General features: G+C 41.2%; 1 protein-coding gene across 1 annotated transcript in view; it reads left to right on the top strand.

The window, feature by feature from the left end:
* Positions 1 to 10,556, top strand: part of LOC124116658 — a 46,970-nt gene extending 36,414 nt beyond the window's left edge. Inside the window, exons 2-3 of the mRNA XM_046478090.2 lie at positions 7,686 to 7,940; positions 8,545 to 10,556. Coding sequence (XP_046334046.1) covers positions 7,686 to 7,940; positions 8,545 to 8,927 — 638 coding nt within the window. The 3' untranslated portion in view covers positions 8,928 to 10,556. The remainder of the gene's footprint in view (positions 1 to 7,685; positions 7,941 to 8,544) is intronic.
* The last annotated feature ends 2,670 nt before the right edge of the window (positions 10,557 to 13,226 follow it).

Genomic DNA, 13,226 nt, shown 5'->3' with positions numbered 1-13,226 from the left:
TCCTAAGAAACCAGTGCAAATAAACAGAAATGAGTTCGTGGCGAAAGGCGGGAACTATTGTAGGATGGAATTTTTACGACAGCTGCCGTATTCCGTCAAAGTTGACGGCTGTTGTCGTGAAAGGAAGGTACGCGCAGGAAGCTGGTGCTTTACTTGAGCTACATCCGGGGACTCATCAACAGCGACATACGACTCCGGTGTCGATGCGAATACGACTCCGGTGTCGATGCGAATAGATAGACAAATAAACAACGTATTTTCTTGTGATATTTTGAATATTTGAACACGCTGTATACCTTCAGCAAACGTAATACTCAGGATAGATGAGAGTATTCGGTCTTTGATATGTACGTCTGCATTTCCTGTCTTGGTTAGGCCGTGAAAATATAATATCAAATGTTTACATGCTATTCCTATCCGATTTAGAATATAACCATGTTTGATCTATGTAGGTGGTATAAGTCTGCTAAAGGTATCACGGCCATAGGACCGGATTTCAGAAGAATTATATCCCCATAACTTTACCTCATGCACCGGGGGTTGTATTTACCTGTTTACACCGGTTTTGCAATCGAAATAGCCCTGAATACGCCCGTGTTCATATCAACGATGTTATGTGTATTTTCCGTAGCAATCCTGAGTAGGGACATTTCTCACGTTTTTAAGTATCCGGGATTCTGTTTAGCACAACACCGGTGGTGTATATTTCAAATAGGTTCAGAGGAGGCAGGTATCGCTGCACGTGATACACATGTCAATCATTGAGATAAACACAGACAAACATGCACTGGAAGCATATAAACACCACCACGGGGCAGCCCATCCAGCCGCAGTCTAGCGCTTGTGTGTTACGGTCTTAGGGTCACGGCGTGGCTCGGAAAACGGTAAAATGCCGAGTTTTTCTTTCGTTAATGCTGTCATCCTGCAAATGGTAACATTTATGTTTGCACGTTGATATTTTCTAGAATATCAGTTTTCAATTTAAGAGGCGTTTCTCTTTCTCTGGGAAACGTGGAAACGTGTTTCCTATTTTACCAACAGTTAGGTTGCACACACACGAAATATGTGTATATTATTCTTAATAAACATAACTTAGAGTGTTTTGTGTTCTCTTAACCGTAAAATGTGTTGTTTCAATCGCCAAGGAGGATGCTGCAGCTTTCAGACAGCATACTAAACCAACACTTAGTCTATCAAAACAATTCTTTATAATAACTGTATTTTTCTTTCGTCAAAAGAACCTTTCCTCTTCTGCTGTTTCCACATGTGGAATCAAGGAAACTAGACTTGGTTAAGTTTGATCTAGACCTACTTAGGCGTTAAGTGATACATATTTATAATACATATATATTCCACAGTTATTGCGCAGGACTACTGACATACGATTGAGGATAGTCTGTCATACAGTCCCTGAAACAAATATATCTAATACAGCCCATGCAAATCTATAATGCTTGGCAAGTCTTGATTACTGCAGTATCTGAAAATGAAGAAAGGTTCTGGGCTCATTTTATATTATTTTTTTACCATAATTTAACAACTGTTTTTTTTCTGTAAAATATGTTCCTTTCAGAGACTAGATGTTTGTCTAGATTGAGAAGGCAAGCTCATTGTGTGACAACTCATAAGTATATGTAAACCTACACTGGACTTGTCAAACCCTAATACAATTGGATAACTATTACAATTCATGAAAAAGCCACCTACTTGCACAAAGCGATCTTAGCACTACGACTATTGTAAGCCTATGTTAAAGTATGGGGGATTAGGATCATCTTCGCGCTGAGATCGCTTTGTGCAAGTGGGCCCAGATCCACATTGTTGCTACTAAACTGTTAATACATTTATTTATAAAACTGCGTAAGCTATGGACTTAAAACACCTGGTGGTAGAAACGTCATAGAGACACACATACTTTTAATGGATTGACGTGCAACGCGTTGACACGTAAACGAGAGCATGTTCTGCACGTGCACACCGTTAGCAGACTCGCCATGGTGAAGGGTGTCTGTCTGCTGATTGTATACATGAACACAACATCGGATTTGATGTTGGACGGATGTTTAAACTGGCATGTAATCGACTGTTTAGCATTTGTTCCCTGCTTTTGTTTGATGTTTTATCTGAAAGGATAATGACAGAATAAATGCCTTGTGCTGAATCTGCTCTGCATCAAGTGTATAACGAAGCTATTTATCCATGTTTATTCTGAGTGACCCAATGTATAGTGGCCATGGTGAGTGAGTGAGTGAGTTGGGTGATACGTCGATTTATGGTGTTTCAGCTTAATGAGAACGGGGCTCGGGACATTGGTAGTCCTAGCTGCTTTGATCAAGGTCGTTCAATCGCTCACTCAATTTTATTATGTAAGTAAATCTGGCTCTAATCACACAGAGACTTTGACAGGAGGCAGGTGTATTGTCTCCCCTTGATATGAAGGGCACCCGTGGGATATTGGACCCCAGCAATCTATGCTTGTCGCAAGAGGCGACAGGTCAAGGTTCATAATCTGCAGCAAATCTGGGACAGGACCCCACACCTAGCGGGTGCAGTGCCCTCTCGCCCACCCATGTGAGACATTTGTTATGTGCTGTTTGCCTTCTGAGCAATTTAGAGAAACGGTTTCGGAGTTTGTTTATAATGTTCCTGTCTGGCCCGGGGCCCAGTTCCCCAAAGCGATCGTCACCCGTGAAGATCCGGGGTGGAATAGGTCTTCAGCAACCCATGCTTCCATTAACAGGCGACTATGCTTGTCGTAAGAGGCGACTTACGGGATCAGTTGGTCAGGCTCCGGGCCTTGGTTGTCATCGTATCCCAATTGCGTGGATCGATGCTGCTGATGTCAAATCACTGGATTGTCTGATCCAGACTCGATTATTTACAGACCGCCGCTGGTATATTGCGCCGAGTGCGGCGTTAAACAACAGACAAACAAACAAACCCAAGCGATCGTAGCTTCAAGATGATCGTAACTCCCAAACTTAAACAGACACTAAGACTGTTCATGACGCTACGATCGCTCTTGGGAACGGGGCGGGAGCATTTGCAGAGGGACTGGTTTTAAATGATTCCGCAGGAATCACAGACGAAATTACACCCAGCGAGTAAAAAGACATGTTAAGAATATTCAGACGATGTGTATGATAAAGTACCGGCTTCGAGGACGACGTATATAGCATTACACACTCCCAACTCCTGGAATTATGATCGATGAAGAATACAACCAACAATGTCCCTTAAGACGTCCGTTATAAATCACAACTTTAAAAACTTGTTATGTTATTAGTGCAAAGAACACAGATTCGCTACGGGCAGAAACAAAACTATCATAACAGCGATATGCTACTTTGCTTTGAACGCCGTATATAATTCTATAAGGGATTGCTCGAACAAGACAGGGTAGACGCGAAAGCGGCGTCCATAAAAGCCTATTACTGAAAAACGTACTTTGTCTGAGAGGGCGAGATTTACAATGAACGCCAATAAGTATCCCAGACAGCTCGCCCGGTAGAGGGCGCAACGATGTCTGAAAGGGAACCGATTTTCATGTTCAGGGTCAATTTGGGTGAAGATTAGAAATACCAACGTTAGAAATGTGGTGGGGTCGTGTGCAAATTGGATTGCTTGGAAGAGGAATTGGTAGCCAGGTTCAGACTGTGAATGGTGATCCCTTGTTTTGACAGGTCAAAGAGAATATATGCTAGACTTAAGCGCTGTTCGCTTCCTCGTTGTCTGCTTTGGGCGATTGGGAGACTGTTTCTGATTCTCAAGACAAATCTGATGGGTTGATTGGCTATTGGGTTTAATGATAGCTAAGAGGTTGTGTGTTTGAGAACCATTTTCAACGGTTGGTAAATGCTGCAATGATGTTTAATGTCAGGAGAAGAGTATTGAATGGTGTTTGTATCTTAGTCCATCCTGAGGATGCTGTGTCTGCTCAGAGTGTATTAATGTTAATCTAGCGTTACAGATGGAAGATGTTGAGGATACAGATTACAGAAATCAGATTTTGCAGCATGTTTATCAAGTTTTGTGGGTGAAACGGATCTGAAGTTTATGTTCCAAAGAAAAATCTGATATTGATTTGGAACATAATTGCACCTATTCACTGGTCGATACGATGTCCATACTTACAAACAGAATCTCAAATATTTGTTTTCCTCGCCTGAATGTCGCGTGATCGGAATCTTGAAATTACGTGATATTGGAATAGTAAATTGGGGGACAAATTTAATCCCGCGAACTAAATTGGCCAGTCCCGCTGAACGGAATATATGGTGCAATTTTACCAGTGGTTGGGCCTGAAACTGAAATTCGTGCTTGTCTTTCCCAGCCAAGTGGGCGCTGTGGTGATGGATTGGACCTGACAGTGTCTTTTCACCGGCGGGGTTGCTGGGTTTGAATCCGGCAATGAAAGACGTCAACAGAAGCATCTTTCCGCTATTTTCTAATTGTTACAGCTGAGTTTCAGGACGAACAAGTTGACTGGCGGGGGATCGGGAATTGGGTGGGGGCGCCTTGGGGATGTATTGAACAAATAGCTTTAGGAGTTGATGATTTGCCACAAGGAAATGCTTTTTATTGCAACTCCTCAAAGAAGGGGGGGGGGGGATGTTTTGTTGAAAGGGGTGGGTGGGGAGGGGCTATCTGTTGCCTTGTGTTGGTGTTACTGCAAGAATAATAAAAAATAACTCGGTATTTAACTTACGTATATGCTTGGAAAACATAAGTGAATGAGTGGGTGGGTATGTGTGAGTGGAAATATCACTATGCCAACGATATCACCACAACCTTCCGAGTTAATATAAAGACAGTTAAAGAATACGGGGAATCATGCTTTGTCGGTCGAATTTCAAAGAATCCTAACGTTTTAACAATTTAAGACCGAGATCAGAGGGATAACTGTCAGTTACCGTAAAGGGCAGAAGCTAGGGTTACCTTCAGTAAGTACACTAGACTCTCACTGTCCACCGAGTGTCATTCCCTCTGGACAACGTCCACGTATTAACTGGACAAACAATCGTTTAACTAAGTGGTCAACAGAGTCGATCCGTTTTATCTGAGTTTCATCTGAGCTTTATCAATACATTAGTCTGAGAGGAAACCCCACCCATCTCAGCGCTGACCGAGGCGGTCTTAAGTTTCCTAACATTTGTGCTAATTCCCGCAACTCCTGAAGTATTGTGTTTACCCAATGATATCGCGTCCCACGGTACACTAATATTTATATTGAATATTAAGAAGCTCCGCGGATCCTATCAGTGAATATATATCGTATTTCTCAGAAGTTTGACATGATTCCAAGCGCCTTCTGGTGGAGTTATCAACAGCGATAACACGGTCCACGCAGAAAGACAACATGGGTTAGCATCAGCGTAAAAAGGATAATTTTTGTAAAAAAATATAGCTATTTGGTATGGCTTTTTGTTTGAAACAGGCTGAGGAGATTGTAGTGAAGCTGAAAAGTTAATCAAACATTTTGAGGGTGAAAGGTGAGAAATTATACCAGTGGCTATCATATGTATACAACAATTATCGAGGCTGATATACTGGCGGTGTAAATAACGGAACATATCACTTTTACTGCTGCGGGGTCAGAGGCAAGTTATCAAGTGCGTCACTTCCGTCACAGTCGGGTCAACTTCGCTTTACAAAGAGGGGTCATTTTAAACGCTCTTCAATTTTTGTTTTAATAGGTATATTGCGTGTGCTTTACATGGTGAAGGAGATGGCCAATCAGGTTCGTTTTACATCACAGGGCAGGAGGGACGCCCACGGGAATAGCAGCGATGTTTATAAAGACACTTGACTACTACGATGTAAATGGGTTTTGTTGTATATTAACGGGTTTGCGCACACTCAGACGCCCTTATAGACGGTCTACGCAATATGACGTTGACTTTTAAACGATATAGACGGTCCACCTAATATGACGTAGACGGTTAAACGATATAGACGGTTAACCCAATGTGACGTAGACGGTTAAACGATAATGACGGTTACACGCAATATGACGTAGACGGTTAAACGATATGGACGGTTCACGCAATATGACGTAGAAAGTAAATGATAGACAGGGTTTAATCGATAGACAGTGGACGAAAACGCGGAAGCAGTAGACGTTGCAGAAAACAAACTGTTTCCTTGTTTTCTGAAAGACGCCAACAACTATGTGTTAATTCGGGGAACAATTCGGCACATCTGAGTAGGGTAAGCGTGTAAGTGGAATGTCGACCAGGTCCAACTTGAGTAAACATCTCTTGTCTCCTCCCCCTCTGTATGGGGAATAGCAACGTGGAGCCCCAGTCGTGAGGTGGACAAGCTGTTGTACAAGCAGAGCATCATATTTCCACACAACCTTCTGTTTATTTTCCTCTGTAATCTTACCGACCGTGAATAAGTAATCGTGTTAAAGCCGCGGGGATAATCCTATTTGTATATAGATTCGCCGAATGAGGTCAAAGGTCACATTTCCAGACTAAGCGGGTTCATAAGATTTGAATTTGATTGGAAACCTGCTGTATTTTCTCAATAAGGCCTAAACAACCAAATATTTAACGTTTACAACACCACCCATGTTTTATTCGAGGCGATTCGTGCATGAGTTGTGATATATATCCATCAGAAAGGTCACTCATGTATGTTCCGAATGGGGCGTTATTGATAATCAATCGTCGGAGCGACGTTCGAGCATGTTTATCTCGTGGTGAAATGGCCACCTTATCTCAAGTGGATGAGTTCCACATCAAGCTCGTCTATTTTCGGTTAAGCTCATCAATTTCACCCAAGACGAACACCCGCCATGTTTCGATTGGTTGTAAAACACACTTATCTCTTGAGAAATATACATACTCTTTCCTGTCCATCTCAGCTGAGGTGCACGAGATATTTTCACATGGTCGAAGTGCTGTCATTTAAAGCTTGGGAAATCTCATTCATATCTGAAATGTACATGACGTTATTGATTGTAAATCCGGCAACGTTTTCTGCTGCAATGCAACTTGTCAGTTTTGACATGTGAAATATAGTTGTACGTATCCGATCTTTCAATAAAATCACTGCCCAAGGTTCCGAGCCAAATGTAGCACTTTGTGACCATTAGGGGGCGATGTGTAGCATATCATCTATAATTAGTGTATTCATAGTTGGGGCTGTTAAAATAGCCCATAGGGCCCTAGTACGATGTATGTCGCCGTTTACGTGACAGCAGGTCGCAGATAGTATCGAAGATGACATTTACTGCAAATATACTACTCAACACTTGCTTAGGATCACATAGTCCTCTGTAATCAAAGGTTCTTAGCACATGCTGGGGAGTGTACGTTTCAGTTAAGACATCTAAGCCAGGTTTTGGCCGATACCGTTATAGATGTAATGTTAAAACTGCCATGATTTGTGCATCTTCCTGATGAAAATGGATTTGTGTTACGTTGCTCGGAAGACTTTGTTCGATGCTTTTTACAGAAAATCGTATTTGTACTTCAGTGGATCGGGTGGTCAGGCTCGCCGACTTGGTTGATGCATGTCATCGTATCCCAGATGCGTAGATCGATCACATACACCGCCATCGTGCGGAGAGCGCGTTGGATAGTCAAATATAACTTTTGCTTTTGTATTTAAGACATAGTATTTGGTTCAGAGAATGTCGCTACATGTTTTTCTTATTAAAGTGTTTCTGTTTTCAGGATCGTTCCGATGCAAATGCAACACAGACGAATGTCGAATGGAAGGGGAGACAACTTGCATCGCAGAGCACTTCTGTTACGTTGAATATCTCCATGACGTCCTCACCAGAGGCTGTATCGACAGCCCGACCCCGCTGAATTGTGGGAACCGGAAGCCGACTAATCTGCCCAACACCCCCTGGCCCGTCATGTATTGTTGTGATGACGAAGATTTCTGCAACAGCAACGTCCTACCCACGTTGCCCTCCGATATAGGTAAAACATAAGTAATATTTTCAAAAGGCTTGATGTTAGTGCATACACTACTGTTCAAAGCAAAGGTTTCCTCGATCGAAACCAGTCGCGACTTTCGCGTCGCGGTCACGATTATATGGCCCTGCGTCTGTTTGGACTAATGGCGCTCAAACAATCTTTGCCACGATCATGCTCAGTTGAGATCTAGGGAAACTTTGTTTTGAACAGTCGTGTAGCTGTTCAGGATAATGTCGACTTCAAGACGAAATACCGATGTTTAAATAATGGTGGGAGAAAATGGCTTTGTTTTTATGCCTTGTGAAGATGTTGTTTCAGTCATTTTACACTGTTTACAACTATACAACTATACATGCAAATTGATCTCGGTGATATCACAGGTAAACTGGCCACTATAATTTCGTTTACATTTTTTAAATGTCCTGGCATCAAAGTGTGTAAAGCATACGTAAAATGTATCCCAATTGCGTGGATCGATGCTCATGATGTCAATCACAGCATTGTCTGGTCCAGACGCGATTATTTACAGACCGCCGTTATATAGCTGTAATATTAATATTAAACAACAAACAAACAATCAAACAAACATGATTTTGTATTTTTACAGATGAAAAAGAAGTCATCACGCAGAAAACGGAAACGGAAATAGATGAAGCGCCCTCTAGATGCAGTAACCCGGATTCTGATCCGTTATTCCGGACCAATGCCGACGGAGCCAAAATCATCAACCCTATCTATATCGCAGTCCCTGTGGCCGGCGTGTGTGTGCTCCTTGCTCTCATCATATTCGCGATGTACTTGTTGAGGAGGAGAAATGATTATTATGAGGGATATCATTATCATGAACATGTTCCGGCGTTACACCAGAAACAGTGCGACCCCAGGAAGGCCGCACCGACCACGTGCAGTAGTTGTGGCAAAGTAAACAGGTGTACAGACAGCGAACGTTCATCCTCGGGGAGTGAAACGAAATTGTTTTTGCAGGTTTGAAAGAGGGCTGAGTGTTGTCATCTGTGTGGATCCAAAGCTACGAGTAATTTATTGTGAAATATTGAACTGCAGGACAGTCGAGGAAGAATGAGTGTGGACGCGTGTGAATGGACGAAATCTCGCGGGACTACGGACAATACTTCCGAATGATTCAAGCGCATTTGGATCGTATTGAGATGCGGGGTTTCTGTCATATATGAAGAAATACAAAGGGGAGACAATCAGTGCTCAGGAAAAAGTGGATCACGCCAACCGATATAAAAGTTTATGATTTATGAATTTCAGATATAAGTTACAGTTTGACATTTTATTTAAAGTGTTCTACTGTATAGGTGCATACTATTTGTGTGGACCATGAATCGGATCTTGCTGAATCGTAAGGGTCAAATTCAAACATATATCTTGAAGAAACTGAAGTAGAATTACAATTCTGTAATCCGTGAATTAAGTGCCATAATTCTGTATAGTAACGATTAGGTGCTCTGAATGTTCCTTTTTCATTCTGTTACGAAAAAGCCCAAATTTAACGGACGGATACTGTCACATCTAACACCAAGGAGGGTAACATGTACATTTCCGCACCGAGAGTTCCACGTATTCAAGTGATTTATGAGTGTGTGTACAAGTTTTGTATCGAAAAAATTACTCAATGTACATTACCTGAGAGTCTCCATTGTATATATTTCGTCATTTGCTGTCATGAGGGCGATTATTATTCCCTCCCCAAAAAGATAACACTGCCAGAAATCATTCCAATGCCGTACCGATATCCTTCACATCGTCTCTGCGATTCTATCGATATAATAAAAAAATCGATTTTTTAGAAAAATCAAAATGGATAGAAATTGTATGAATTACCGGAACCGGAAACACGGTGCGATGCTTACCGGAACCGGAAGTTACCTTCATACCCTATATCTGTTATGGTGTATCATCTTCCCGAGTCAAGTTCGTTAAATGACTATAAGAGTCCACTTTCCGCCCTTGCTGAACTAGGCTGGAATTTTGTGGCTTGGTCGTAACGCCACCACCATCTCTTTTATCACTTGCATTTGCTTTAAACAGAATGGCGGCGCCCAGTCAAGATAATCAAGATCAATATTGTAATAAAACGGGTCTTACCTCGTGAAGTGCATCAAATCACTTGAGCACCTTGGTTAAAAACATGAACAGAATTGGAAAACATCTGTCGACGCCAAGTTGACGGTACACATGTTTTGCAATTTGCAGGTTAAAATCCATGTTTACGAACCGGATGTCTGGTTCGTTACGTGATTTTGAATTGGCTATTCATAGACTCGTTAGTCCAGCCAAACTGTAACTCCGGAATTCAAGCCTTGTTCGGCAAGGACGGAAACTGAACTTTTATAGCCAGTTAACTCCCTTGCCTCGGGAAGATGTGGTTGATTTGCCCGTTGATTGATACCAGATCGAAAAATATTTTGTAGGAGATGATGTGAACGAAATTGGAAAACTTATCACAACAATTTAGCTCAAGTATTAGTTTGCCAAAAGGCATGCGTTTGCTCAAAAAGAACATTGTGAAAAACCTGAAGTTTAAGTTTGAAATCGTAAGCTATTAATTCAACTATTCATTTGTTGAATAGGGCTTTGTCTATTGTTGGCATGGGTACTGTTTATATGTATTTACAACTCGGAAGTGTTTCGGCGCACGAATGCGTGTATGCGTCATTGCCGTATGTGTATGTCTATATTTCTCTTCTATATAGCATAGCTTTCCTTTGTGATTAAGAAAGGTCATATTTAACATATCACAGACAAATATAGGCAACGTACAGCATCGTGTTTCCTATCACACTGACAGTGCTACAAACGACGACATGTAAATACTATCACGAATGTTGTATATATTTTCTGTTTATCAATTATCATTTTGATACAGTGTGCGAGCTTTTGAGGATTAATATAATATATCAAGTCGAGTACGTTGGACCATTTTTTCGACGAAAAAGATTTTACAAGCAAACGGGTCATAAAATGTACACAATGTTTGGGATTAGTGGGGGATGGGGAGGGGGGGGGGGGGGGGGGGGGTTGGCGTCACTGAAAGCATATACTAATTTCAAATGTCATGATTTAAGGTGAAAAAATATTTTATTGATTCGACGGTAGATACGTGTTTGTTAATGCTTCACTAAAAAGGGCATCACTAAGGTCAAGGTCGTTTTGTCTGTCCCATGTGTTTATTGTCTATCTTTGTATCAATTTCTTCTGGCATTTTGTTCTCGATACAAGAAATATCAAAACAATTTTGTTGGAAATGTCGAAACGATTTGACAAATTGCCCTCTTTAATAATATTTTGTCTCCAAAAGCTTACAACTGGCGACAGACGAATGATTGTCTGATGTTATTGAAAAGGTTATTGTCATAAAAACCTCAGCTTAATTGGAAATGTCACATCGTTTTGACAGTCGCATATATTTCATAACGTCTATGCAATCATAAACTGTATTATTCTTGACCTATAATAACAGAGTGAAGTGCTTCATCATGTGAAGTAGTCGGAAAGGCTTTGTGTTAAAGATGTTTTTCTAGAGGTATCATGTCATAAATAATAGAAAACACGAACAGGCGACTCTGTGAGGGAATCGCTAGAACACGTCTTCGTTGTCATCAGATATTATTCACCTTAACGAATCAAATTTCATGAATCAATTTGGATATTTCTTTTGGATGCCTGTATACGACTGAACTTTTGCCGAGTAAGGATTATACGTTTTCACAAGAAAGTGCGCCATTGGCATAACAGTTTTCTCCAAAATCAACTTTGTAATGCTATTTATAAGTTCCGTCAAGTTTGTTTCATCTGCAAGCCTTTCGGTCAGTGTGATGTAGACGTGAAACGTCAAGGACAGAAAATAACCAGTCTCGATTTTCCACCGAAACAGACTCCATTGGGCGTAAAAAGAAAACATAGGAAATGAGATGTCTCAAAATATGAATAGTTTTTGCTGCCCTATCACTAATAGTACAGCATGTGTAAGCTCCAGTCGTCAATCCTCCAGTGGGAACTGTACAATCATTCGGGGCGTTCATTGTGTGTTATGAATTAACTGTTTATGAAGCAGGATAAGTGCTGTAATACTGAGCTATGTCATTTATTTATCGCCATCAGATTTCAAAGGATAAATGTATTTTTAGATGGTCCTGCGTGCTTGATTTGATCAAGACTTTACAGGCATTTTGAAGTTGGAGTAATCAAGACAAGGGGGGTTATGGGTAACGACTTCTTTATTGTACATACACATTCAGGGCTACTTTCTGCATCTTCCTTAAATGATGTGGGGGCGTTTAGTCGTCCTGAAACGTTGTATGTGTGTTAAAGACGTTGTTATCTATAATACTCCTTGTCGTGATTTAATCAGTTCCTTTTTTCCGATTCGCATTTGGACGAAGTGATCTGAACCATTTTCCGTGTATCCTAAGATGTTCATCAAGCCGTGGCGCCCTCTGGTGTACATATTCCATAATGTTGTAAATCTCGCATTTTCTCACGTCTCTACGTGAAGTTTACATCCCCTAGTGCTATGTGACACATGTGTATTTCAGCACACAATTTCAATGCTAAATGAAGTTGATGCGCACATTTCAAAATAATGTTGTATGTATGATGTCATCATGAAATTAAAGATAAAATTTGTGTACATCTGTGTTTGAGTTTGGTGTGATACTGTGATAATGACTCCATGGTATTTCTGTGTGTCGTGGGATCCGACTGAGATCGGACAATTAGACTTGGTCGAGTCTGTGTCAACGTACATGGGCTTTGGTCATACTATCGACCACTAGTTTACATGGCCTAGACTCGACTGCCACCGCGAATAAAGCTGGAATATTACTGGCGGTGGCGTAAAACGAATATATTTAAAAAAACAAAAACACAACTCGATTTAACGATCTAATGGTTGATTAAACGTTAGATTAAAAGATCGTAGACCTGAGATCTTATAACATGGCGATGGGGTAGCCTTGTGGTTAAAGCAAAAGGCCCGGGTTCGATTCTCCACACAGCCCATTTCATTTGATTTCTGGTGTTCCACGCCGTGATATTTCCAGAATAGTGCTAAAGCGGCGTAAAATCATACTCACTCACTCACTCATTACAATACGGCGGGTCGCCCGTCGTCCTCTGTACAGACATGGAATAACAGATCGATGTGGTCAGGAGTTACAAGACCATGCCTTACAACGGCTGAACCGACCTGGAAAGTGTTTCTGGGCGATACCAACAATTAATGTATTTGAAACAATTCCAGCCAATCAAAATCAGCTACTT

Source organism: Haliotis rufescens, unplaced genomic scaffold (genome assembly GCF_023055435.1).
Source record: "Haliotis rufescens isolate VD_foot unplaced genomic scaffold, xgHalRufe1.0.p SCAF_43, whole genome shotgun sequence".
Taxonomy (NCBI): domain Eukaryota; kingdom Metazoa; phylum Mollusca; class Gastropoda; order Lepetellida; family Haliotidae; genus Haliotis; species Haliotis rufescens.
This window is presented reverse-complemented; position numbering and strand designations above follow the sequence as displayed.